The sequence below is a fragment of the Nuphar pumila genome, chromosome 12 (assembly GCF_984573655.1).
Source record: "Nuphar pumila chromosome 12, dmNupPumi1.hap1.1, whole genome shotgun sequence".
In the NCBI taxonomy this organism is placed as follows: Eukaryota; Viridiplantae; Streptophyta; class Magnoliopsida; order Nymphaeales; family Nymphaeaceae; genus Nuphar; species Nuphar pumila.
In genome coordinates, this window is record NC_143260.1 from 15412725 (window position 1) to 15440557 (window position 27833).

A 27833-nucleotide genomic window follows, 5' to 3' on the forward strand; every position below is an offset into this window, starting at 1 on the left:
TAAAATTCTTTCATTTAGGTGTTCTTTCTTAAATAATGCATGCAATGTTTTTATCAGAATGCACATTACACTTTTGTTAACAATTTTTGTGGGTACAATACAGACATAATCCAAATTGGATACACAACCAAGGGGTGCATTCAAGCAATTTGTGTCTTATTACCTTTGTTATGTATATCATTTCCGGTCTTAGGTAAGAGATGAAACTTATTAAGAGAGAAACCCCAACACCCTCAACCTGGTATACCAGTTTTTTTTTTGTTGAAGCCTTATTCACTATCACCCTGCTACACGGGTGTAAGCTACCCCTATCTCTATGGCCGGAAAAGCAACCCTCTGTGCTTTACAATACCCCACGAAATTAGACGTACCACCTACTCTCTCATTGTAAGCCACATGAGAATTAACATTTACATTCTTAATTAGTTAACTCTAATGACATGCGTACTTAACAACATTTCAAACTTTACAATGGCCTTCGTTGGGCACAAGTAATCATCATTTTTTTTAACTTTTCAGACAGTCATTGGCCACCACTTTGGGGCATACAGGTCTATAAATTTCTTTTCAGAGGTTCAGAACATATATGACATTTCTCATTGCCTTGCGAGTCAGTTTAGACATTTCACTAAAGTGTCTCAAAATCACATATTAACCTTATTTGCATTAATCAATCAATATCATCCAGTTGGTTGTCAAACCATGTGTATTATTTGAATACATAAATTTTCTTCTTTATTGAAAAAAATGCATTCTTTCATAAAGCAAAATACTATTTTCACATATATTAAAAATTTTCATCAAAAAGCACAAAATAAAGCTAATATGCTATTTCAAGATCATTTAGGCATACTAATGGGACTGTATTACACCAAAACATAATTCAAGATTAAAAATCCATTTATAAACCGACACCATTTTCTAAACTCATAAACACTTAAATCACAAACCAAAATCTATTTATAAACTGACACCATTTTCTAAACTTCTAAAAACCAAAATGCATTTATAAATCATCACCATTTTCTAAACTTATCAAATCCAAAATCCATTTATAAACCGGTTTTATTTTCTAAGCCAGACTTAAAACATATAGCAAGACCAATATTATTGCTTTTTATTAGAATATATTCACAACACACACACACACACATATATATATATATATATATATATATATATATATATATATATATACCAACTTAACATGCTGATTTGAGAGCTAGCATTTGGAATCCAAATCAGATTTTTCCAAAAACTCAGATTTTTAGCCGCCTGTCATGAGTTGTGACAAATTTATTTTTTTTCTGTTCTATATAAACTCTTTTTCAAAAACTGAGTATGCTAATAACAAGTAATCGGATATTACACCTTTTGCATTTACATAAGTGTCCAGACCAACGTTTATGCACACACGCATAAACTGATTCTAAGTGCAGGCTTTTTCCTAGAAAAATGATACAGCATATCATTCTCAAAGAATTTACGCATTTAATCATTTAATTCAAATCAATAATCTGAGATGAAATTCACAACAACTTACAACATGAACAAAAATCGATAACCACTGAATGTTTTATATCGGTCACTGTTGTGGTAGTTCAAATAAAATTCCAGACTTTCATGATATAGGAAAATCGACAAACACAGATTTCAATATAACATGGTCAATTAAAATGCAAGTTTTGGGAAATACACAATATGGCAAAATGGCAATCATGACTGATTAAAAATACCAAATTTCAGAAATTCATACCATAAACAAAAATTCGATACGCACAGCCTACGATCATACACATACACCATGTTAGAGTATCTACCTCGAATCGCTCTTCCGTCAACAATTTACTATCGATGGATTGCGAACCCGGCTACCAATCATCCCTTCCACCTCTATTCAACTACTAAAATCTAGAGAAAATGCAAGAGAGTATGGGAGATTGAGAGCCCCATGAGTGCTTTATATAGCATAGGGGAGAGTGTAGGTTACACAGCCCATAGTGTAACCATCCATGCATGGATTAATGGTGAAGAAGTGGGTGGGAGTTTCAAGAACTCCAACAGCCCCTTTCTAATTCTTTTCTAACTTTTCTTTTTCATATGCTCTTTGTTATAACTCCCCCCTCCCATTTACGTGAATGGGGGTGTTACTTCAGCCCATACTTGTTGTTCATGTAACCCCCACAACCCACCACTTATATTCACATTTTTTTTCTAACTCTTCTTCACTAATGTAACCTCCCCTCCCATTTACGTTAATAGGAGAGTGGTTCAGCCCACCTTTTCACTTGATACAATTCTTACAAAAAAAAGTATTTTTCATATTCACGAGTTTACTTATTATTATATTATTTTTATTTTTTTCCAAGTGGGGTCCACTTAAAGAGAGTGCCCCCTTTTAACGTCTCACTCTTTTTTTCTTTATTAGTCATTATACACCTATGTATATTCATAAGTATATACTATGTACATACCTTATAAATTTCATATAATCTATTCACTATGTAAATAATTCATTTCATGAACTAAATCCTATACTTAATACTTCTTTCACTTTTTTTTATTGAATCTCATTAAAATTTGGATACATGTTGGTCCAGTCTCATGTACCTCGCTCCACACACTTACCGAAACCAATTTGGATTTTGGATCTTAAGATCTAGATCCAATTTTGGATCCTTTCGATATCCGGCTCCAATTATCAAATTTTGACCCATATACATTTTTTTCTTTTATATCCTTCATTGAAATTTTGGATATGGTCTATGAACTAGATCCAAGTGCTGGATCCATTTCTCACAACTAATGGATTTTGGATATTTTCGGTATTGGACCCAAATCCGAATCCCAGTAGTTCTGAATCCACAAAATTAAAATTTTAAATACATTACCCTTTCACAAATTATTTTCAAAATACCACAAAATTTCTTCAAAATTTTGTGGGTCTTACACTAGGTACAAAAATAAGTTTATATATGATTCATGAATTCTGTAAATAATAATAAAACTCGCATATATATATATATATATATTAAGTATGATATTTTTTATTTTAGTGGTTTCAATTTCACCAAATGTTCGCAAATAAATTTATGCGAGTTCATGAGGTCTGTATAAGAAAATATATGATTTTGGATTTAAGTGAAAGTTTGCACTAGCCAACGAGCGGTATAATTTTATCATAATAACCTGTCAATTCATAATCATGAAGGGTAAAAAGGTCCTAACAAAGTTAGGTATTTGCGATTTTGAACAACGAAAGAATAGAATAAATTATTGGGTTTTTAGGAAAATGTGTCAAACTAGTCATATAGTTAGTCAACCATAGTTACTGAAAGCTTATAGTGCAGCCATGGAGGATGAGGCTCAAGATCTTTCATGGTCAATCACGAGAAATTATAGATGAAGAAAGAATTAGGTGAATTTAGCAAGACATTCTCATAAGGGACAAAAGACAATAAAAGGAGGCAAGTGTCAACTGAAGGAGTTTTAAATGGAATGAAGAAAAACAACTAACAAAGAAAACAATGATTTTCTTAAATAAGAAGGGGGGAAAGAAAAGATGTCAATCTCACCCACTCCATGCACACTATTTTCCCTATTATGCTTCCTTATGTGGTTAGCAACGAACTTGACACATCAAGTTGCAGTTCTTTAAAAGGGAATATTGCATCCTCCATGAATAGATATATGATGAAGGAGAACCTACATGTTGGTGAACCGATCCCATCATAAATTATGAAATCAGCCCTGCATACCATTAAGGCATGAAAAACTTGCTACTGATCAAACTCATATAGGATGTTAAGAAACACACTTCCTAATGTTTTACAGAAATCCTTGAACTCACAATTGTTTAGAAACTGTTGAACAATCCTCACATTCTCTATTCTTGAGTTTGAGGGTCATGAGTAAAGCACCTTTGGAGAAAGCTTGTTAAATGACAAAAGAGTGTATTTCGCAACCAGTGGATACTTCTCTAGAATAGAAGGATTCACTATGAGCTAGACATTATTCATAAAAATGGCTGATATTACAAACTTATATAGTTGGTGATGCTAGTAGAGAAAATAATATGCTTTAGTTACAACTTTCAAGGAAAAGCTTCCAACTCCTTCATTTCATGAAGCATAATCACTGCTTATCACATACATTAATACTTAATACTAGTTATATCACTAAATGTTCCTTAATTATCACTTAACTTTTAACCTTTTGATGTCATGAACATTGCTGTCATTGTGCACAATCTTTTGTTACTTATATAAATACATGTTTCATATATAAAACAAAACTTGCATATATGATTTATGCAGGTTAATATTAAATTTGGGTAGGTTAAAATCCTGGGGAGGGTTAGAGGTGTTTGCATCAGGCACACACATTCAACAATATTCAACCAATTGAATTAAATACCATACAACACAAATCAAAATAAACTATTTATATTGAGTTTTGTCCAAATCAAATTAAGTAATATTCAACTAATATCCCAATTACTCAGAAAATATGGAAACCATGGCACCATTCGCAGCATCTCACAATCGCTCAAGCTTGCTTATTCCTAACCTATAAAATTTGTAGTATATGTAGGTCAGACTTCACTAGTCTTAGTAGGAAAACAAAATCCCAAAGTATGTATACAAAGCGCCAAGCATGAGTGTGCATACATCATTTGGAAATGAAATTATATTTATTCAAAGCTTGTGTAAACGAACTCATGAAATATCATAGAACCATTTATTGAGCAATCACAAAACATTTAGAAACTACACACAAAATATAACTCAAAGCATGTAAAGTTTAGCAACATTGCATTAACATGATCAAAACATTCTTCAAAACATGCTTCAGTAATAATTTCACCAAGGTAAAGTTATGCAAGATTTATGCTTCTCTTGTTTACTCCCTACGAGTACATGCAGTTTGCTTGCGTTGAGACAGACAAGATCACCTGGGGGTTTGTGATGCTATGTATTTTAATACTCCGGATCGACTATACTCTACTCTATAAGAGCGGGAGGTTCATTAAGGGTCAGATCTAGATCCATATAGCCCGAAGTGAATAACACAATTTCTTTTCAATAAAAAAAATTCAATCTGTCTAACATGGGGATATTATTAGAACCATCGATAAGGAAGGAACCTGATACAACAAGGAACAAAAATAAAAAAACATTACTATTATTGTTCAAACGAGACTCATGTTGAAAAGGTAAAAGTGAAACCCTTTATTTTCATATTTTCTGAGACAAGCATAGTTGAGCTATTATCATTTGACTTTAGTGGAAAGGACAATACTCATAGTTGCTCCGTCTATTAAATTTAAAAGGAATTGACTTCAGTTAGTAAAACTAGCAGATCATGTAACCAGAGGCAATTTAGCACTGTACATTTGGGTACGAACATGCTTTATGGGCTGAAATACACATCTACTATAACACCCTGTGTGAATTTAGAACACAACAACCTATCATTGGGTAGAATCGAAGTTTCATAAATTCACACATAATCATAATAACAAATCTTAATATAGTCCAAAGAATCCTCAATCAACACAACTCAGATCACTTTGGTGATTACATGAATCGGTCAATCAAGATATTTTACCGAAAACATATTCGTATTATGGAGCATGCCCATACACACATTTTAATGCATGTATATTCATGATAAAATATACTCTATATCATTAAAATACAAGTTCATGCTTCCACTTATATGCATAAACTATTTTTTATAATAAAATGTCATGAATTAAGTCATAATCTATGCTTTAAGCATTATGCATAACTTAACCAATTTAAAACACATGAATTAACATGCATAAGTCATGCATCCCATACAATAAATATTTTATAAAGCATAAAAAATAATAAAAACATGCTCATATGGGTAAAACCCAGGGTTCACAAGTTGGAACCAGTCTAAAAATACCCTAAACCGGTCATCTAAGGCTCTGAACCGGTTATGAACTTGATGAACCGGTACAAATTCATGAACAAATGCTCATAAAACCCTATAACCAAATGAAAAAATCTCTTTATTTTTATAGATTCACGAAAAAAGGGTTTCTACATCTCAAAACCAGTGAAAAACTGGTCAAAACAGCTCTGAACCAGTCGCGAAAAGGGCCGTATTGATCTCTGATCCGGTTCAGGTGTAAACAGTATCTGGACCTTGTGAGGGATCAAGAATCTGACCCGAATACCCAAAATTGGATCCAAGCCATCTGGATGATATCCAGACCCGAATATCTTATGGGTCTGGATCATAACCCGATCCAAATAGTTATGGATCTTAACCCGGTTCAACCAGATCAGACCAGACTCAGAACCAAATGGGTCCAGTTCTGATCCAACCGGGTCGAATCCGATCACCGACTCGAACCCCATAGGATCCGAGTCTGACCCGATCCACATAGGACCCAAGGTCTAACCCGATCCAAATAAGATTCGGGCCGGACCCGATCCAGGCATAACCCGGATTGGACCCGATATTTTTGGATGAGACCCAGACCCAGAACCATTATGGGTCCATAACCCAATGTTGGTGTTTCCTGCAAAATCAAACACAAAAAATATACATGATGATGCATGGTGTGCGAGTGTGGGTGCTGGACGTTCTCTTCAGCCGATCGATGCCTACGATGAGCCCATGCCTTAGGTCGACCGTCTAGGATAAGGCTGTTATTGTATAGCAATGCTCACTCATCGTACATTGCCCAACCACTTCTTTATATAGTAGATGAAAGGGAGGTTGTTCAGTGAACGTGGACACTCCACATTCACGTAACCTCCTCCACTAAGCATTAACTACCCTCAACTATGCAGCACATGAACTGCATTAGTGTCAAAACGGGGTCACCCAATGGGTTAGCCCCGATCCATATGTCCAACAAGGGTTTTACCAGTGAAAGGGAAGAAGAAGAGGAAGAAAGGGAGGAGGAGGCACACCAGGGAACAATCACAGCCATAACTTCCGCTCACTGCCTTCTATTAACTTTCTTCCTTAAATCCCTCCACTGATGCTTCTTCTTCTCCTCCTCCAAGGCCTGGACAGTGGAGAGACCACTGCCGGCTATGTATAAGATACAAGGGTGCAAACGGATCGGGCACTCATAGGACATATCATATCTGGATCGGAAATGCATGCAATGATCCGAAACCTAGTCCAGATCCTAATGATATTTAAGGAGGGTTAAATCCTGAACCGAAAATAGATTGTAATATTGGATCCGGAAAAGATAAGGACTATAAGTATAAACAAGCATTTTACTCATAAAAATGCAAACAGATGGAGTTTGCTCTAATCAGAGCATAATTCCCGTGTAAAACACCAATCTGAATCCGTTTCCGAATGCACGTTTGAATCTTATTTAAGATCCGTCTGTGATGCGATTTGCTTTGTTAGACATGCCATTCTTCATTTGGACCTTGGGTAACCAAAATCCGATATTCCAATCCTTTAAGAATTCTATTAGGTTGTTACTTAAGATCGTGAAAATATTGCCTACCCTCGAGTGCACCGTACCCTCTAGTCGAAATCACCAATTCCTTCACTTTTGTATTCAAGCCTTACGGATGTGATTTATATGGTTTGCTTAGTCAAAAACATGTTATAATATTGGCAGATTTTCTAGTTCAGGTGCAATATGATTGCACAAATATTTATGCACTAAGCACTTATCTCCCTCCATATTGAAAACAGGCCTGTCAGTAGTAGGCCCAAGGCCTGATGGAGGGCTATCGGGTGTTTAATGCACAAAATTTGTGCCATGTGATTGCATCCATTCGGGACTCCTGCAAAATCCTCACAATTTTTAATAGTAAAAAAATTGTTTTTTTACATTGAAACCACCGAAAGTGCATTTGCTATTATGTGGATCATATTGAATGCATTTGCAGAGTTAAATTGGCCTAATAAAGCTCGCACTTTCGAGATTTAGCGACAGACAAATTTAACCAATTTCCCTTTTAAATCTAGTGTTCACATTATATGCAGCGGGCGATACATAAAAAAAAAATGCACTCTTAAATCTGCATCTCAATAACCAAATGTCTAGTTTGGGAATTCTTATCCAATCGAATTTTAAAAACCTGGGTATCATTTCTATAGATCTAGGCTGGGATTTGTGACTTTGTACATCTAACCCGGACCCTCACTTGGATATTCCTCTTCCTTGAGGAATTGCTGATGTTGTCACTGGGCCAATATTTGGCTTATGGGGTGCGTCAACCAATACATGATCGCTTTTGGTTGTGAAATAAATATATCTATCTAGGCACAAATTTGTTATTATATATTTAAAAAACTAAAGCCGATCATATTCTGGTGACTCACTCATCCTCTGTATATGTATGGTGGATTTGGAAAATCGAAATGGGTCGGACATCTGACTGGTTTGGAGTGTTAATAATGTAAGAGAGAGAGAGAGAGAGAGAATCTGGGGTTTTGCTTGTAAGAGATTCGTGTTCCTACGTAAGAAGAGAAGAAAAAGCAACTTGGAAGACTTGTGTAAGAGCCGTCTTCCGACGCAAGAAAAGAGAGAGAGAGAGGAGAGGAGTTAGGTGGTGGGGGCGGAAATTGACCATAACCAAACCTCTCTCTCTCTCTCTCTCTCTCGACATTCTGACACAAAGATAACGCGGTTGTAAGACGGTCAAATTCCCGTTTTCTCTAACCCCTCCCCCCCTCTGAGTAATGGTGGTGGCTGAGAATCTCTCTCTCTGATGCTCATCCTCTTCTTCTTCTTCTTCTTCGGTTTGGTGGCTCCGCCTTCTGTCTAGATGGACGGGAATCCGCCATTGTTCACCACCTTGCTCAACTCCATACAGGCGCTGGGTCGAGGCTTCGATGTCACCTCCGACATCCGCCTCCTCTACTGCAAGGGCATCAACGGCTCCCGCTTGGTCCACATCGACGACCAAAACACCCGAGATCTCGCCTTCTCCGACTCCCTCATCGTCCCCAACGTCTCCGTCGACATCGGCTTCCGCCCCGGGGACCGCTGCCGCCGCACCAACCCCGTCTGCTCCTTTCATGAGGTACGAGATCCTCTTCTTCCTGGACGATTTCTCGATCTCTTGGCCGTTTTTTTATGGTTTTCCGGGTACCGGTCTCGAAGATCGGCTTCTCCTGATCATCTTCTTCTTCTTCTCGGAGATTTTCCGCTGCAATTTGTTCGCAGTCTATCGTTTTTTCCTTTTAATCGATTCCTCGTGGCTGATAACCGTTGTTCGAACGCGGATCAACTCTTATACTTAGGTTCTGGCCTGTTTTTTAGGTCCATTAGATGGCTTTGGTGATGGGTGATTTTAGATTACTGCAAGTATACCAACACTGGAATTTTTGTTGTTGTCGTGTGTTAACTTGAAAATTAGTTTGATACTTTGAGTTTGGATCAGCAGCTGGAAAAACAAACTGATCTTCACCTTCACTTGGAGTTCCTTTCATCCTTGCTGAAGCCGTCGAATTCCGGTCGAGCTGGATTTGTTGATTCTGCGTCTCTTCATGCTGCGTATTTAGAAAATCAGAGAACGTGGAGCATGTTTTGCTGTCTGTGTTATTAGAAGGCAACGACAGATCAATACAGCTAGCAGTCAATTGCATTGGGTAGTCATACATAAATGTGTTCCTGGTGGTTTCAGGACCCGTTCTTAATTGCGAACGCATACTATAATGGGATTGGCATAGAACTGTTTACGCACAGTACGATCGTTGCGTTGATAGTACTTTCTGCAAGTGTTTGTATCTGAAGTTACAAAGCCTTCTAATGGATCTCCTAGAAGTTGACTGGAAGATGCTTTAGTTTAACTTTGTTATTCTTTATCATATGCAACAGTTTACTTTGCCATGCCAGTGTTCGCTTAAATTGAGTGTGTCACTGGGAATTAAACGGCATGGCTAAACATATTTTAGAATGTAGTGCTGTATTCAAATAAATAAGATGTTAGAGTTTGTATTTCCCTGCAGTTTGGGCATAGATTGAGGACAGGGTGTTGCACACATATGTTTCCTATATTCTTCATTTTTTTCAACCAAAGGATTCTAATTGACAAAAACATAAAGCCAAACAATCAAACATTTGTTCAACATACTATTGATTGTGGCTTGAATGAGTCCCTGTTGGACTAGGACTCACCTTGCCACGTAAAGAAGTATCTTTTTGGACTCTTGTTCATAATCCCATATTATATGAGAAATAAGAACCATATGAGATTCTTTGATGGATAAGAACTCTACCTTAGAGAATTATAAATAGATGGTGTGCTGGTAGAACCTAAACTCTAGGAGGATCAATTCTATCGGTCCAACGCACGAAGAGGGGTGCGGCTCAGCGATTCGCACCACGGATGGAGGCAGGGACGCTTGCAGGTGCACAACAAGGAAGAAGGGAAGGCTATGTCTTAGGGAGGAGGACACAGTCAGGGCTGACCTGGCCGAGCATGGACTAGGGTCGTATCCCCGACCAAGGACATGGTCATGTGAGCCATGAAGGAGAAGGGGTGAGTCCTGGGCAGGGACTCAATGCGAGGGGGGCTGTGCATCTCTCTGGATAGAGGCCAAGGGGAAAATCGACAGGGAGAGAGTGTCGGATGTCTCACCTGATGGGGATAGAAAATGAGGCGGATGGCGAAGGCACTATTGGAAGAGAGAAATATGTTTCCGACTAGCCGATGATGAGTAGGGATGGATAGACGGGTGAAAGAGTAGAGCCTTTCCTTTAAGGAGCAATCACACAAACCAAGAACGAAATTTAGAAGTTGAACTCAATAAATAAATCTCATTAAGAAATAAAGTAACTATACATCCCTATTTATAGAAACATAAAGGGGTAAAGGAGAAAAGATACATCCACATTCATACTCTAGAGAGGACTTTAGGGAGGCATTCCACCAGAGTCTCAGGCTGGGCATGACTCTAGGTTGGGGTGGACTTTGATAATTAGTGCATAGTCCTTATTAGCATGGGATACTTTGGGGGGCTCCTCTGGGACAGATCTAGTACTGTGGCAGATCAAAATTAGAGCTGAAAAATGGTTCGTAACAATCCACCACTCTCAAACACGCCTTGCCTTCAAAGCGACAACTCTAGAAAAACTGTTGCAACAATTGATCCTTGTCACCTCCGGGGTCAAACACTCAACACACGGTTCTCCTACGTGCCTTGATGATCCCATCTAAGAGTACCTCTTTCACTAGCTACTCAATCTCCAACTTCTGTGCTTGTGCATATCTATAGAGCCGAATATTCGTGCGGGCTTGGCCCTTAGATTTTGACACAAAGAGAGGACATCTAAGCTATGTCACACAGATACTTATCATGCGTATCTTGTATTGACACAACACAACACGACACTCGGACATGATATGACACTTTATCGACATAGTCAAACCAGTTTCATGCATAGTTAACATTGTCTCATTAACTTTATCTATTTTCTTTTATGATCTTATTTACTTATTTCATATTCACTTAAGTTATTTTTCTTTTAAAATTTGTCATCAATTACATTACATTTCAATTTCAACTTAGTTTCATTATTTGATGTTCCTAATTGTAGTTATTTAAAATTGATGTTTTATGCACACACTCGCACACACATCTATGTGTGTGTACGGCCGTGTCCCCGTGTCCTATTTTTTCAAAATTATAGTAGCGTACTAACCGTATCTGCATCTTGTCCCACTCCCACATCTCTATCCATGTGACATAGACAATAAGGGATCACCTTAATGTAGTTTTCACCTCAAAGAAATGTAGAAGCTGTTAAAGCCATTTTTGTTTACTGAAATTGATGCCCTTGAAATCATAATTAAAATGCAGTTTTTTAAAGAGCAGGGTTATGCTCTCTATGCAGAAAGATGGAATGCCCAATCAACCAAATCAAAAGTTTTTCCAAGATTCATTTACAAAATCTAGTACCTTGTTATAATTAATAACATAGATGACCTAATCAGCCAAGATCTTTAAACACTAGCTGCCTTCAATAAAGTCATTTGTGTTTGGATATAAGTTTATGAGACAATAATCTGAATCTTCTAGTAAGGGCCTTAACGGTGATTCCATAAGCAGAGCAAGAGTGACGGGTGGAAGATGGAAAACTCTAGTGAAATTTCTCATTTATTTGACTATTTTCAAGGGTTATTCTGTTTGAAATATTAATAGACGTTCTTTGATATAATCACACTGCTGTAGATGGTATACTAATTTGATTGTTCAGACTGATCTCCAAAATCCATTTGCTCTTGTGAAAATTTGGTTCAATAAATCAAGTGGTTCTCATTCTCTATACCCTCCATGTTTTTGTTTTTTGTTGTATAGAGGTCAGGTGGGGAAAGTTCATGAGCATCTTATTGTATTTATTTTTAATTGTAGCAGTTGCCCTTTCTAAATGAAAAGAGTAAATTTACATATAATTTAGTTGAAAAGATAAAATTTATGTAAATATTTTGTGATAACTCATGGTCTTGATCCAGCATATCATGCATTTTTAGATGGCAGAGTATTTCAACAAGATGGCAGGAATATCTAGTAGTAACCCTCTTGGCAGCTTCAATGCTATGTTCAACTTCACTGGTTCTTGGCAAGTGGATGCAGCTGCTACAAAAGCCCTTGCCATGGATGGGTTCTTCATTTCACTGTTTGTGGTAAAGTTGGAAAAATCTGACTTGATTTTGCAAGAAGATGTTAGGCGAGCTGTTCCACATACATGGGAACCATCGTCCTTGGCAAGGTAAACATTTTGATATCTTCAAGTGGTGCTTCTCTTTTTGTTCTAACTAATGCAACCTTCTTCTACTTTTTCAGTTTTATTGAGAGCTTTGGTACACATATTATTACATCTTCTACCATTGGCGGTAGAGATGTAGTCTATATCAAGCAGGATCATTCATCTTTGCTATCAGCATCTGAAATAAGTTTCTATATAAAAGAAATCGGTGATCAGAGGTTTTTAGACTTTGAAAATCAGCATAGCTCAGGTCCACTCAAATTCAAAGACAAGGCTAGTTTGGTAACTTTTGTTTTACTTTTCTATTCTATTCTATTCTATTCTATTCTTTATTTTCATGTGCAAAAGATATGCTTCCTGAAACAAACTTGCAGATTTAGTGTGGTTAGGGTTTTAGCAAGAAGTACAAAAGAGAGAAGAAGTACTCGTTGTTCACTTCTGTTAAGAGAACTGAGAGTCCCCTTATTTAATATAGGTTGACTCTCCCAAAGATACAAAGTAGAAGGAAACTAAAGAAAATATAGGACTAAACTACCCTTAGCATTAAGGTAATGTACAAAAGAATGTTTATCCTAAAGGGGTAGTACAAGAAAAAGTAAAACATGTATATTACACAAGTCTGAACACTCCCCTTCAAACTTGGGATGCTGTAATGGAATCATTCGGAGTTTGTAAAGAAAGGTATTGAAATGTGAAGGAGAAAGAGTCTTCATAAATACATCTTCAATTTGATTCTTTGAGCTCACATGCTCCAAAGCAATAACTCCATCTTCATAAGGTCTCTTTATATAATGACAATCTATTTCAATGTGTTTGATTCGCTCATGAAATTCCGAATTCTTTGTAATATGAATAACACTCATATTGTCACAATATAACTGAGTCTTGTCTACACTGGAGATTCTCAACTCATCCAATAACCATCGTATCCAAATAATCTCAACTGTAACTTGAGCCATAGGTCTGTATTCTGCTTCCACTGTGGATAAAGCAACCCTCTGTTATTTCTTGCTTTTTCATGAAATCAGGGAACTTCCAAGAAAATATAGAAGCCAGTAGTGGAGAGCCGATCCCGAGTAGAGCCTCCAAAATCAACATCACAAAAGGCTCTTAACACTGTATCACAGTAGGACGAGAAGAACATCCCATAGTGCATTGTGTTTCTTACATACCTGATGATCCTGAGTACAACGACTAAGTGAACTATTCTGGGAGCACTCATAAATTGACTGATTACGTGAACTACATAGGTAATATTTGGTCTGGATATAGTTAAGCATATGAGACTTCCAACTAATAGTTTTAAGAGACTTCATATTGGTCTCTTCTGCAATTAACTCTGCTAAGAGCCTAGTGACAGAGGGTAAGTGAGAACAATGCAAAATGACACTCCTTGTTTCATCAAACTCTGGTCTGAGTGTCATAAGAAACTCAATAACCCTATCAGTTTTTCTATGTTGGTCAAGAAGCCCCAGACAAGTTTGACATAAAGTACATGTCTCACACTTCGCACATTTTTCACATTTTGTTTGATCCTCCATAAGTGCAAGGGCATCTCAAATTCTTTGCATATCCAAATAAAATTCTTTAATTGACTTATTTTCTTGGCGCATACTCCTTAATTTTTGAGTGAGTTGATAATGCCTTGCCTAATTCTCTTGCTTGTAGACTTGTCTTAGGTACGCCCGAGCTTTTTTGACCTCTTGAAACTAGCCATTCTATGCTTTACTGGACTTAGAATCCAAGCCTTGACTCTTGCATTCTTCACAACCCATTCATCTATTGCTTTGTCAAAATCCTCATTAGTGGGCTTGGGCTTCACCTTTGAGCCATCCAAGTACCCTCCAAGCCCTTTTCCTACTATTACGGCTGTCATAAAGTCATCTCAATACGTATAATTTGTCCCATCCAGCTTCACTGGGATAATCTGAATTGCCTCATTCTCTATATCTCACAACCCCCAACTACACAAAAGAAAACTGCACAAGTCTGAAATCAATGCAAGACAAGCACTATAGATATGTAACAACAAATAGATCTCAGCCAACAACGAAAACAAGCATAATATCCCAACGTGCTAGACAAAATACTCAATTCAAAAGTGCACAAATCTGAACACAAAAAAAGCACACCACTATACAGGCAAACTGCTAAGAAAACCACACCTTATCCACCCAAATAGGTCTGTTCACACCCCCAAATTGAAACAGCAGAGGTACCACACTAAATCAGCTTACCCGATGTCCAAAATATGCTTAGAAAGACAAAATAGACTACGCAGGATGTGAACACCCTAAAATTTCATCAAAACTCAGTATTAAACCAAAAACTGAGCACAAAATTGATTTAGAAGCATTCCCAACTCAAAAACAACCTAAATAGGAGCAATCCAAACCCTTAATAACCAAAAATCAGATTTAAGGGTTTTCTCAAAACTGGCATGGGATTTCCAAGAAACTCAGAAATTATTGAAAAATCCACTAAGAAACCAATACAACTCTAAATCCAATGGGGTTTGATTTTTATGACTTCTAAAATCAAACCCTAGCAAGCTCCAAACTCAAACTAACCAAACCTGACCAGACTGGACCAGGCGTTCCTCAATGGATGATGTCAGCACAGGTACAACCAAATCTGAGTTCTCCTTCAAGCTTCTCCTCTCCAACAACCAGCTGCTTCTCTTCAATGTGTTCCCTCACTCTGAAACTATAAAACAAACTTGCAGATTTAGTGTGGTTAGGGTTTTAGCAAGAAGCACAAAAGAGAGAAGAAGTACTCGTTGTTCACTTCTATTAAGAAAACTGAGTCCCCTTATTTAATATAGGTTGACTCTCCCAAAGATACAAAGTAGAAGGAAACTAAAGAAAATATAGGACTAAATTACCCCTTAGCATTAAGGTAATGTACAAAAGAATGTTTATCCTAAAGGGGTGGTACAAGAAAAAGTAAAACACCTATATTACATAAGTCTCAACAGGTCAAACAGCAATATTACTTTGGAAAGTGCTATGTCGAGGTTGCTGTTAATTACTAAGTATACAGGTTGCAGATCAGTTTAATTTCAACTGCCAAGAAGTGCATCCTCAGCCTTCAAGCGCTCCATATCTAAGTGGCAAAGAGGTAAATATTTGCAGTTTGATAATGAATAGGCTCATTACCTAATCATTCATGCATTACTTTATTCAAACATTTTATTCTTTCTCTTCATAAAATTAGTTGTTAATGTAATCATATGAAATGGCAATGATGTCATGCTTATAACCTCAGGTTTTCCATCAGAGCATGGTTAGTATCTGATTGGGCAAATCTACTTATTGGCTGCAGGATGTTACAGTCATTTTCAGGCGGAGAGGGGGTGATGATCTTGTTCAAAGTCTTGCCAAATGGCAGGCCACTGTATATCCTGCTCCTGATGTCATCAACATGACTTTCTTGCCCATTTCCTCCCTACTTAATGGTGTACCAGGAAAAAATCACCTTACACGTGCAATTGAGCTTTATCTAGAGTGTAAGAATTTTGTTTAAGCTGACCATGTTCTTTATGTTGTTACTTTATTTGGTGATTGATGGATTGGTTATCATTTACTTGATAATCCATTTTTTTCTAATTCTAGATTTCATTAGCTAGTGGAAGCAACGATTTCATTCCTTATTTCTTATTTCAGTCCATGCATATCTCTTTCTATTGAAAATAACTTCTTTTATCTTGCATGTATCAAATGATAGGAAAAGAACCTAATTGGTATGCCGTGGTTAAAACTAGTGTGTTCTTTACTTAAATCAACCTTGAGTTTTTAGTATTGTAAGCTAACTGCATATTCATTGGATATTATAATTTTCTAGCAAACATTATCCATGTATCCACATTGATCATTTGGAAATATCTATGTTCTATGTTCATTGCACAATAATTGTTGCGCTTATGTTGTCAACAATTTTCACAAATAGCTTTTATCATTAACTTCTTATTCACTTTTAAGATGTTTCTTTCTATGGGCCTAAAGTTGCTAGGGAAGGAAGTAGATTTGAGAAGTGATGTAAATAGTGGAGAGAGAAGCAAGAGTTTTGTAACTTGACCCTCTCCATAAAATAACAAAGAAAGAAATTAAGAGAAGTTACAAATTAGTAAAGCCTCCAAATTGCAATAATATTGGTGCCTATACACTTCATGGATGTTCCAGGCCAACTGTCCTTGTTAACGACCAGATATTGGGGTGTATTATCTTGTATGTCCATTCAGTCAAGCTGCCATTTTCCTCAAATGATTTGTAGTTCATCATTTCATGTGTACCACCATGTGAATTTTTTTTGCTCTCTTTACATATTTTTCAAATATTGGCGTGATGAATGATTTTAAAGACATTTCGAGAGTATCAAGGATTGATGATATTGAAGATCCTTTATATAATAAAGCATATGAATGAGCACTCCTTGAAGAAGCTCCAAATGAAAAAACTTGATGAAGACTATAAAGACCTATGTCACAGGGTTTCGGCTAGCAGGGTGCCGCACCCGCATCGACGCGGGTGCGGGTGCGGTCAACCTGACCCTGGGTGCGTTGACCGCACCTAGGGTCATTTGTGTCCAACTTTTTTATTAAAAAAAAATTGTGTCCAATTTTTTTATTAAAAAAAAAATTTTGTTCTGGGGGGCGTTGCCCCCCCCCCCCGCCAAGGGCGGCCCCCCCGGACCCCCCTTTTTGCAAGGGTAAAAACTCTTATTCAGCCTCCACAACTCATCAGCTCGACCCCTCCCCTGCACAAAGAGGGCGTAGGGAGGGGGCTCGATCCCTCCCCTGTACAATATATATATATATATATATATATATATATATATATATATATATATATATATATATATATATATATATATATATATATATATATATATTTTGCCGCACCCCCACACCCAAGTTTTTTGAAAGTGTCGCACCCCCGCACCCACACCCATGTGACATAGATAAAGACATATTGTGTAATAGGTTTCTTCGTTTATAATTTCAAACTTACAGTAAGACACTGTAAGTTTGAGGGGGGTGTTAAGATTAACGTAATATATATATATATATATTATAATGTATATATATAATGATATATATTTTATATATTTTAATATATATAATATATATATGGGAGAAGTCAAAATAGCTTTGACTTACTTCCAACGGCTGGAACTCTAACCGTTGGGAGCTAGTCAAACTAATTTGACTTGCCCCCAACGGATAGAATTCTAGCCGTTGGGAGCTCTCTGTCCCATTTGAGGCCTTTCTCCTTCTCTTAAAGTGAGAGATTGATGGGTAGTATTAGGGTTTTGTATTATTTTTAGTTGAGTGCATTGTAGCGAGGCTTGAATGTAATTTTATTTTTGTATTTCTTTTAATGCCCATTATGAATAAAATTATATTTTTACATTTTGATACGTGTCTTTTGATTCTTAAGTTTTGTATAATGTTTTGAGCCTTGGAGATCATCTTGAAGTGCATTGGAATCCGCACCATTTCATGACAAAAGCAGCTTTTGGAGATATGTAGAAAGTTCTAGTAGTTTTATCTTGCCATTTACCGTTACAGTTGAACATCAGGTGAGGCTAGTTTCCTATAATCATATACTTTGCAACTTGCAGTTAGGGTTGGATATCTGGCCAGATAAGCATTCAGTGATCATATACTTTGCCATTTGCAGTTAGGGTTAGATTTCAGGTCAAACTTGGGTTGGATCTCCAAGGCAGTTAGGCCTACAGAAAACACCTGCCTAAGCTGCACTGACCCCACATCCTATCAGGTTCAAGCATGGGCCTGATTACAACTATGGCACAAAACTAGGGTTACACATCTAGTTGGCCTTAGTTTGTTAAGATATGTTTTACCCAGCCAACTTGATTACCACCAAGGCTGGCCTTAGACATAGGTCAACTGGGGCCACTTTGTCCTGGGTAATATTGTGAAATTGTCTACGAAGAGACAATACGCATATACGCACAAATACTTTAGAAAAAGAAGTGCACAAAAGCACTCTCACAACACTTGAACAAAATACGCAAAAAGCGTATAAATAATAAACATGCAATAATGCATGTATTTCATAAAAAGCAAATGCTTGAGTCTCTCAAGCTTGGGGAATACAAAGGGGGAACACCCCTATTTATACAAGAAGGAAGGAGTGCAAGAGGGGGCTCCCCAAAGGAGTCGTTGGGGAGCTCCCAACGGTCACAATTGTGACCGTTGGGGGCTCCCCAACGACTCCTTTGGGGAGACCCCCAATGCACTTTTTTGAGAGTGCAAAAAAGAAAAATAAAACCATAAAAGAATTACAAAAATAATGGGAAAAATTACAGCATATTCCAAATGGAATATGCGCAAAATGCAAATTGACAAAAATACCCTTTCGGGTAAAAAAAGGAGAAAAATGTATAAATATATATACTTATATATAGAGATACGTATACATATAATATATGTATACATATCTCTATGTATATAAGTATATATATTTATACTTACAATATTGATTTTGAGTGTACATTTTAACACCCCCCCTCAAACTTACGGTGTGATAACCGCAAGTTTGTCCAGAAGGAAATGAAATCTCGGCGAACAAAGAGCTTTTGTGAAGAAGTCCGCAAGTTGATACTAAGACGTCACGTATGGTAGATCAATGACCTTCTTCAAGTATTCTTCTCTGACATAATGGCAGTCCATCTCTATATGCTTTGTTCGCTCGTGAAAGGTGTGGTTTTTGGCAATATAGATTGCACTTTTATTGTCACAGCACAGCTTTGTTGGTTCTTGGATAGGTACTCCCATATCTTCCAAAAGTTGTCGAATCCATACAATTTCCATGGTAGTGGATGCCATGGCTCTGTATTCAGCTTCAGTGGATGACAAAGAGACTTTCTGTTGCTTTTTACACCGCCATGAAATCAAAGATTCACCAAGGAAAACACAAAAACCAGTGGTGGAGTGACGGTTACTAGGGTCACCTCCCCAATCTGAGTCAGTATAAGCAAGTAATTTTAAATCAGAAGAAGAAGATAGAAATACTCCCTTATTTACTGTGCCCTTCAAGTATCTGACGATGCGAAGAACAACACTCATATGAACGGTTGTGGGAGCGTGCTGAAACTGACTGGCGATGTGTATAGCATGTGATAAGTCAGGTCGAGTAATACTAAGATACATTAACGAACCTACCAGCTGCCTGTAAGGGGTAGGATCGGTTAAGGGAACACCATCGTCAATTTTCATTTTTGCTCCCATAACTTCAGGAGTTTCGCATACTTTGTCATCAGAAATCCCGGATCTGTCAATAATCTCACAAGCAAGTTTAGACTGAGATAAAAAATAACCACGTTGCGAATAAGCAACCTCAATTCCAAGAAAATATGTCAGAAAACCCAAGTCTGACATCTCAAATTTTAAAGTCAAGACGGACTTAATACCCTTGACTCCTCGAACAGCATCACCTGTAATTAACATATCATCAACATAGAGCAATAATATGACAATCCCTGCTTTAGATTTCTTAGTAAATAGAGCAGTGTCAGTATAGCATGAGGAGAAACCATTTTCCAACATTACACTGGTAAATCTATCATACCAGGCTTTGGGAGCCTGTTTCAATCCATAGAGAGCCTTTCGAAGACGAAGAACTTTATTTTCAGGAATCTTCATGCCTGGTGGGGCATCCATATATATTTCTTCGTTAAGATCACCATTTAAAAAAGCATTTTTCACATCCATTTGAAAATTGTTCCAATTTTTAATAGATGCAATAGTAATGAGACATCTAACTGTAACCATTCGGGCTACAGGAGCAAACGTTTCTTCATAATCAATTCCATACTCTTGCCCATACCCTTTAGCAACTAAGCGAGCTTTATACCTTTCCAGGGATCCGTCGCTTTTAGTTTTAACTTTAAAAACCCATCGACAACCTATAGTTTTCTTTCCCATGGGTAGAGTTTGGAAATCCCAAGTTTCAGCCCTTTTTAGAGCACTAAGTTCATTCTGCATGGCTTCTTGCCATTCTATACATTTTTTAGCTTCTTCAAAATTCCTTGGCTCAAAATAAGAATGAATGGCACTAAGACAAGCCCTATACCGGGGTGAAAAAGAATCAAAAGAGACAAACCGAGTTGGCGGTCTCCTATTTCTCTCAGATCTTCGGTGATCGAGAGTAGGAACAAGCTCACTATATTGGTCAATGGCACTTCTAAAGGTGCCTTGGTTTCTACGGGAGTAGGTTATCGGATCACTTGAAATCCTGTTTTCTTGATCATTGAGAGGGTTATGTTCTTCAACATCACCATCCTCATCGTGGTTTGATGATACATCATCATCACTAGATATATCATCGTTATTAGCCAATAAATCAAAAAGGAATGAGTAATCAAAATTTTCTTGTTGAGAAACATTTTTTTCAAATCCACTCTCATTTTCTAAAAACGTTACATTTCTAGAAACATATAACTTATCATCTCGAAGATCATAGCAACAAAACCCTTTTTGAGTTTCGGAATACCCAAGAAAGGCGCAGGGGATAGCTTTGGGAGAGAGCTTGTCGTTTTTATCCGTAAGTATAAAACATTTACACCCAAAAACACGTAACCTATTATAATCAGGTTCAAGTTTATATAAGATCTCAAAAGGGGATATTTTTCCTAATATCCTAGATGGTAAGCGATTTATCAGATAAACAGAAGCGAGGGCTGCTTCAGCCCAAAAGTTCTTAGGAATGTTTTGAGAAATAAGCAGGGTCCTAGTGGTCTCAATGATGTGCCTATGTTTTCTTTCGGCCAATCCATTCTGTTGAGGGGTTTTAGGACAAGATCTTTGGTGAATAATTCTGTGATCCTCAAGATAAGTTTTAAATTGGTTGGATAGATATTCTCCTCCAGAATCACTTCTAAAAATCTTTATATTACTATTGAATTGATTCTTGATCATTGAGTGAAAGATTTTAAAACATGTAAAAACTTCATGTTTGTACTTTAGGAAATATATCCATGAATATCTGGAGAAATCATCCACAAAAATAACATAGTAAGAGAAGCCTCCTTTTGAAGCAACAGGTGCGGGTCCCCAAACATCGGAATGAACAATTTCGAAGATTTTAGATGAGAACATAGTTCTTTGCTCAAAAGGTAAACTTTGCATTTTCCGAGAATACAATCATTACAGGAAAAAGAACTTTTACATAGATCCTTTGCAAAATGTAGATAAGATAACTTGGTGACATTAGGATGACCAAGTCTTTTGTGCCATATGTTTATATCTTTGTTCCGGGCAACATTACAAAAAGATTTTGGAACTTGGAGAGATTCCATATAGTATAAGTCTCCTTTTCTAAAGCCTTCCCCAATCAATTTCCCGGACCGGCGATCCTGTATTAAACATTTGTCATATGAAAATTTAATATCGCAGCCATAGTCCGAGAGTTGAGAAACAGAGAGAAGGTTTAAGTTAAGTTTAGGTATAAATCTAATTTTTGAAATGAAAAAATCTTGAGTTTCAAAATTACCTATTCCTTTAATTTCAAGAGCGGTTCCATCCGCAGTGGAAACAAAGGATGGAGAAGCATGTTTTGAAAAATCGGAAAGTGAAAACATGTTTGGGGACATATGAAAAGATGCACCTGAGTCCAAAAGCCAAGAGACTTTACCTGGAATGGAAGAGGTAGATACGGCTCCCTTGAGAAGAGGTTGAAGGGCCTCCACTATTTGATTCAACGAGAGTGACCCACTTGATGAGGCCTCTTCCTTTTGTGGTACACCGGTGGTGGCCATAGCTAGAAGTCTCTTCCATTTGGGACATACAGGCTTGATATGCCCCGGTTCCTTACAAAAGTGACAAATAGTCTTGCTATAGTCCCTCTTTCCTCTTTGTCCACCATCTCCTCCTTGATTTTGGAATTTAAAATGAGGAGGACGATAGGTCTTTACATTATTTCCGGGTCTTGATACGGCATTAACCTCATTGTTTTCTTCATGATTACAAGGAACCACAAGAACATTTGGTCCTTGTTTACATAAACTCATACGAGTTTCCTCACCACTTAATTTGGTGAGAACATCTTCAAGAGATGGCGGGGTAAATGAGGATAGAAGTGATGACCTTATTTGTTCAAATTCCGGTCTTAACCCATTCAAAAAGTTGAAGAACCGATCTTCTTCAAGTTGCTTGTGGCGGAGTTCAATTGCCTCTCCACTCCATTTTGGTTCAAGCATGGAAAGCTCATCCCAAATGGAGGAGAGGTCGGCATAATATTCCCTAATGGACATTTCACCTTGAGTAAGAGAGAGAGCCTTCTTTTGAAGGTAATACTTATGGGAAAGATCTCTTGATGTATACATTTTCTCGAGATAATGCCAAACTTCCGATGCTTTCTTGAACTTGATAATGTTGGCATTAATCTTTGTTTCGACGGATGCGAAGAACCAAGAAAGAATCTTGAAGTTCTTCATTTCCCATTCGTCGTGCTTCTTGGAGTATTCTTCAAGAGCTTTGATCATTTCTTCTCCCTCAAGAATCTTGATTTCATTTCCGTCCATCATGGTTATTTTGGGTTCCGGTTCCGGAATTGAACCTTGCACATAACCCCATAATGCTTTACCTTTTATGTGAGCCTCCATGTTCCCGGCCCAAATATGGTAGTTGGACCCATTCAACTTGAAGCCAAGCGCGAAGTGAGACTCTTTTTCACCCATTATGGAGTAAAGAAAAGGAGAGGGAGGCGTACCAACACAATGCTTCAACTTCTAGCTTGCACAAGATCCTTCTAAAATATTTGAGAAGCGAGATCCACCACTTCTACTTCTAAGAATCCGAAGGCACGGTTTTCGAGGCACTTGAAAAAGAAAAATCCCACGATCCTTGATCACCAACCTGGCTCTGATACCATGTGAAATTGTCTACGAAGAGACAATACGCATATACACACAAATACTTTAGAAAAAGAAGTGCACAAAAGCACTCTCACAACACTTGAACAAAATACGCAAAAAGCGTATAAATAATAAACATGCAATAATGCATGTATTTCATAAAAAGCAAATGCTTGAGTCTCTCAAGCTTGGGGAATACAAAGGGGGAACACCCCTATTTATACAAGAAGGAAGGAGTGCAAGAGGGGGCTCCCCAAAGGAGTCGTTGGGGAGCTCCCAACGGTCACAATTGTGACCGTTGGGGGCTCCCCAACGACTCTATTGGGGAGACCCCCAATGCACTTTTTTGAGAGTGCAAAAAATAAAAATAAAACCATAAAAGAATTACAAAAATAATGGGAAAAATTACAGCATATTCCAAATGGAATATGCGCAAAATGCAAATTGACAAAAATACCCTTTCGGGTAAAAAAAGGAGAAAAATGTATAAATATATATACTTATATATAGAGATACGTATACATATAATATATGTATACGTATCTCTATGTATATAAGTATATATATTTATACTTACAATATTGATTTTGAGTGTACATTTTAACAAATATTAGGTGACTAAGCAATACCCCAAAGGCCCTAGGGTGATTAAGGTGAGTCAAGCCCTTAAACTACCATAATCCTAACAAACCATCACGGTCTACAACCGACATCCTCGATGGCTCATGCTAGGATGGCTCTCACTCTGGCCTTAACTCCAAGTAGCTCTTTCTATCTTTGGCTGTTCTCACTCTGGTTTAGGTAGCTCTTTTTCTAGGTTTCTCCTTCCGGGGGTTGAGCTCGAGATGTGGAGGTTGCTTTAATACCATACTTTTGGTACTTAACCAATACACCAAAAGTACTAGGATGATTTTAGGTGCATAAAGTCAGGCCATTAAACCACCAGGATCCTAACAGGTACCTACGGGTTTAGAATGCTTACCTATGGGCTATGGCACATACCATTAAATCAGTTTCCTTTGCTCTCCATTCCTCACAAATCCTCAAGAAGCTTCAATATAGATTTTTTTTTTCCTGCAACAGTTGCATTCATTTTCATTTATTCTAATAAAACATTGTAGACTATGTTGATACCTATTTCTTTTTTTGTTCCACAGATTGGGTATTGCTTGACATTCTTCATATCTAAATTTTATACCAGTAATGTTATTTTATTTTTTTCTGGTTAGTATGTGTTTATTTATTCATTTACCATAATATATATTCAGACAAGCCACCCATAGAGGAGCTGCAGTATTTTTTGGAATTTCAGATCCCACGTGTATGGGCACCAGATCAAAGTGATCTTGCTGGACATCCGAGAAAAGAGCCTGTTTGCCCATCTTTGCAGTTTAGCCTGATGGGAGCAAAGCTCTTTGTTAGTTCAGAGCAGGTATTGAATTCCTTCCTAGTAATTGTTGAATATTCTTATTATTTGGTGATTTTGGAAACATCAAAAAATATTTGAACATGAACCAGGATGTGCAGAAAATAATCTAAACTAAGTGATCCTGGTGCTTATGAAATATCCATGATTCTTGGGTGTTGTCCAACTTATAACTACTTTGATGCAATGCCTACTATCTAACAAGTCTCGTTGATTTGCTTATGATCCATTGAATGTAGTTAGTGGTGTACATGTCTGGAATGAAGTGACTTCAATGTGTAGATGGTATTTTAAGAATTCAAGTACAATTCAAATGTAAGGCCCTTTGGCTAAGATGATGCAACTTTTATCATCCCGGCTACCACACTTGACCAGAAAGATCTTTGTTCTTTTGTGAAATACCATGGCATTGACAGTTGTAAATGTGTGTTTTTTTTTTCTTAAGTAGAAGACATTCTTATTAAAGATTAACTGCAAAATAGTAAGGAGATATCTCCAGTAACAATAGGAAAAGCAAACTAGAAACAATCCAATCTCCGTATTCTAGTCGAACCAATCCACAATGGATGACCATCAGGCCATTTGGCTTTGATACGTGCTACAATATCCCTTTAGACCGAATGATGCAGTGATTCATGGTGCAAGTATATGCCTTTGAAAATCCTGTCATTCCTTTCAAGCCACATGAACCACCAAGCTTATAAGAGCAATCACTTCAAATGAGTTTCCAGTTCATGTTTTTTAGTAACATTTGCGGCGACCATGCAAACTTGGCTGTGTTTAGCGAAGAACCTTTGGAAGAATGGACGACACCACGAGATATGGGCAGTGGCAGAGCCGTACCTGTGTTTTATGGGGCCTGAGGCGGAGGGAAAAAATGGGCCCCTTATTAATAGTAGGAGTTCGGGGGCAGTGCCTCCGAATTTTTTTAAAGAATCAAAATAACAATAAAATTTGCATTCACATTAAACAAATATAATATTCCAAATATTTATATTACATTAAATAAAAATGTATAAAATATTTATATAAACTACCTAAACAATACTCATTGGCCTTAAAAAATGGGCCCCTAAAATTTTTTTGGGCCCAGGGGCCCTGAGGCCCAAGCCTCATTGGCCTCTTTACAGGTCCGGCTCTGGGCAGTGGCTTCCTCTTCATTATAGCATAGGTGATACATGTTGCCTGCTGAGCTCCCCTTTTCTTCAAGTTAGACTGGGTGTTGATTTTATCTATAAATACCAACCAAAGCAAATTGTCACCCTTGGCGATGGCCTGAAGCTTCATATACAATACTTAGGGAAATGTTCTACCCCTAAAGCATAACAGAGATAGGTAGAGAGATGCTGTCATAACAGCCCCAATTTGTCACGTGACAGAATCAGCTACCTTATCTGGTCTCTCTAGCGTGGATACTCCATTTTGGCCACTGTATCGTGTCCCCTTATATACTAATCATATTAAAAATTTCATAAAAATGGCTGCATGTCTGTATCTGCAGCCGTATCCATGTGACAGTCTGGTTTGCAGCCATCCAGCACATCATGTCTGTCCAATCTTTAATCTCCTGGTCATAGAAACACCTACTAAACTAAATGCCAAATCCCTCATCCTGTCGCCCGCACAGAGAAGTGGCACCCCATCTTGGAATGTTGATCTGTTTTTTTTATTTCGAATTAGTATATGAGAATGATGACAATAACAATCGGCATCCTTATGAATGTAATGTTTTACAGATATCAGTTGGGCGTAAACCAGTGACTGGACTTAGGCTCTACCTTGAAGGAAACAAGCAGAACCGGCTGTCAATTCATTTGCAACACTTGGCATCCCTCCCAAAGATTCTACAGCCTCACTGGGACACTCATGTAGCTATTGGGGCACCTAAGTGGCAGGGTCCTGAAGAACAAGACAGCCGATGGTTTGAGCCTGTGAAATGGAAGAACTTTTCTCATGTTAGCACTGCTCCAATTGAGAACACGGAGACATGCATTGGTGATTTATCTGGTGTTCACATTGTCACTGGTGCTCAACTTGGTGTTTGGGATTTTGGAGCTAAGAGTGTCCTTCACCTAAAATTGCTATTCTCAAGAGTTCCGGGTTGTACGATAAGAAGGTCAGTCTGGGACCACAATCCTAGAAATGTTTGTCATAAGTCTGTTGATGCTTCCACTTCGTCTACTTCTTCGATGGATCAAGTGCGAAAGGTTGAAGATAAAAAAGTTGATGCTACAAGCTCACAAGCTGGAAAATTCAACAAAATTGTGGATTTGACAGAAATGACAAAGGGGCCACAGGATGTGCCTGGGCACTGGTTGGTCACCGGAGCTAAGCTTGGGGTTGAAAAGGGGAAGATTGTTCTGCGTCTAAAGTACTCGTTACTTAACTACTGAGTTTAAAGTTTGTCATTCTTTGAATAATTTTCCCTCTTGTGTTGGGTGGTTTGGCATTCTTTGTGCTAGTCAAGGTTCTCTTGTTCATATGTAGATTTTATTCTTGGCTTCTGATAGGAATTAACTATAGGTTACCAACTTGTCATTACATTGTACATTGTTATTTTTGTTGCTATATGATATGGAAGGCACTGGTTTTCCTTCTTTTTTTTTTTGAAAAATGACCGATGATGTGTTTCCTCAAATGCCCTAAAATTTCTAAAATCCGCCAACTGTCTAAAACTGCAAATAGAAATTTTTTTAGGACCTTTTTACTTTTTACACCTCACTAAGTTTGCACGATATATTGTTTCGTTCGTTGGCTAAGACAAAACCTCACTTAAAATTCACATTCGTA

General features: G+C 37.5%; 1 protein-coding gene across 2 annotated transcripts; it reads left to right on the plus strand.

Annotated features, from left to right (window-relative positions):
• The first annotated feature begins 8514 nt into the window (after positions 1–8514).
• On the plus strand, positions 8515–27657 carry LOC149820102 (MACPF domain-containing protein CAD1-like). 2 transcript variants are annotated; one of them, XM_089982751.1, is made up of 7 exons: positions 8515–9047; positions 12501–12739; positions 12814–13018; positions 15779–15856; positions 16061–16244; positions 24886–25049; positions 26780–27657. In XM_089982751.1, exons 1-7 carry the CDS (start codon positions 8790–8792, stop codon positions 27434–27436), a joined length of 1785 nt encoding a protein of 594 aa, XP_089838877.1. In that variant the 5' UTR covers positions 8515–8789; the 3' UTR covers positions 27437–27657. The 2 variants fall into 2 exon arrangements, with proteins under 2 accessions (XP_089838877.1, XP_089838878.1); XM_089982752.1 differs by having other exon boundaries at positions 8523–9047; positions 12814–13009.
• Positions 27658–27833: the final 176 nt, after the last annotated feature.

Coding starts and splice junctions, on each gene's coding strand:
- LOC149820102 (XM_089982751.1), top strand. CDS start 8,790: ATGGACGGGAATCCGCCATTGTTCACCACCTTGCTCAACTCCATACAG. Junction 16,245..24,885: donor AATTGAGCTTTATCTAGAGT/GTAAGAATTTTG, acceptor ATATATATTCAG/ACAAGCCACCCATAGAGGAG. Junction 25,050..26,779: donor TCTTTGTTAGTTCAGAGCAG/GTATTGAATTCC, acceptor AATGTTTTACAG/ATATCAGTTGGGCGTAAACC.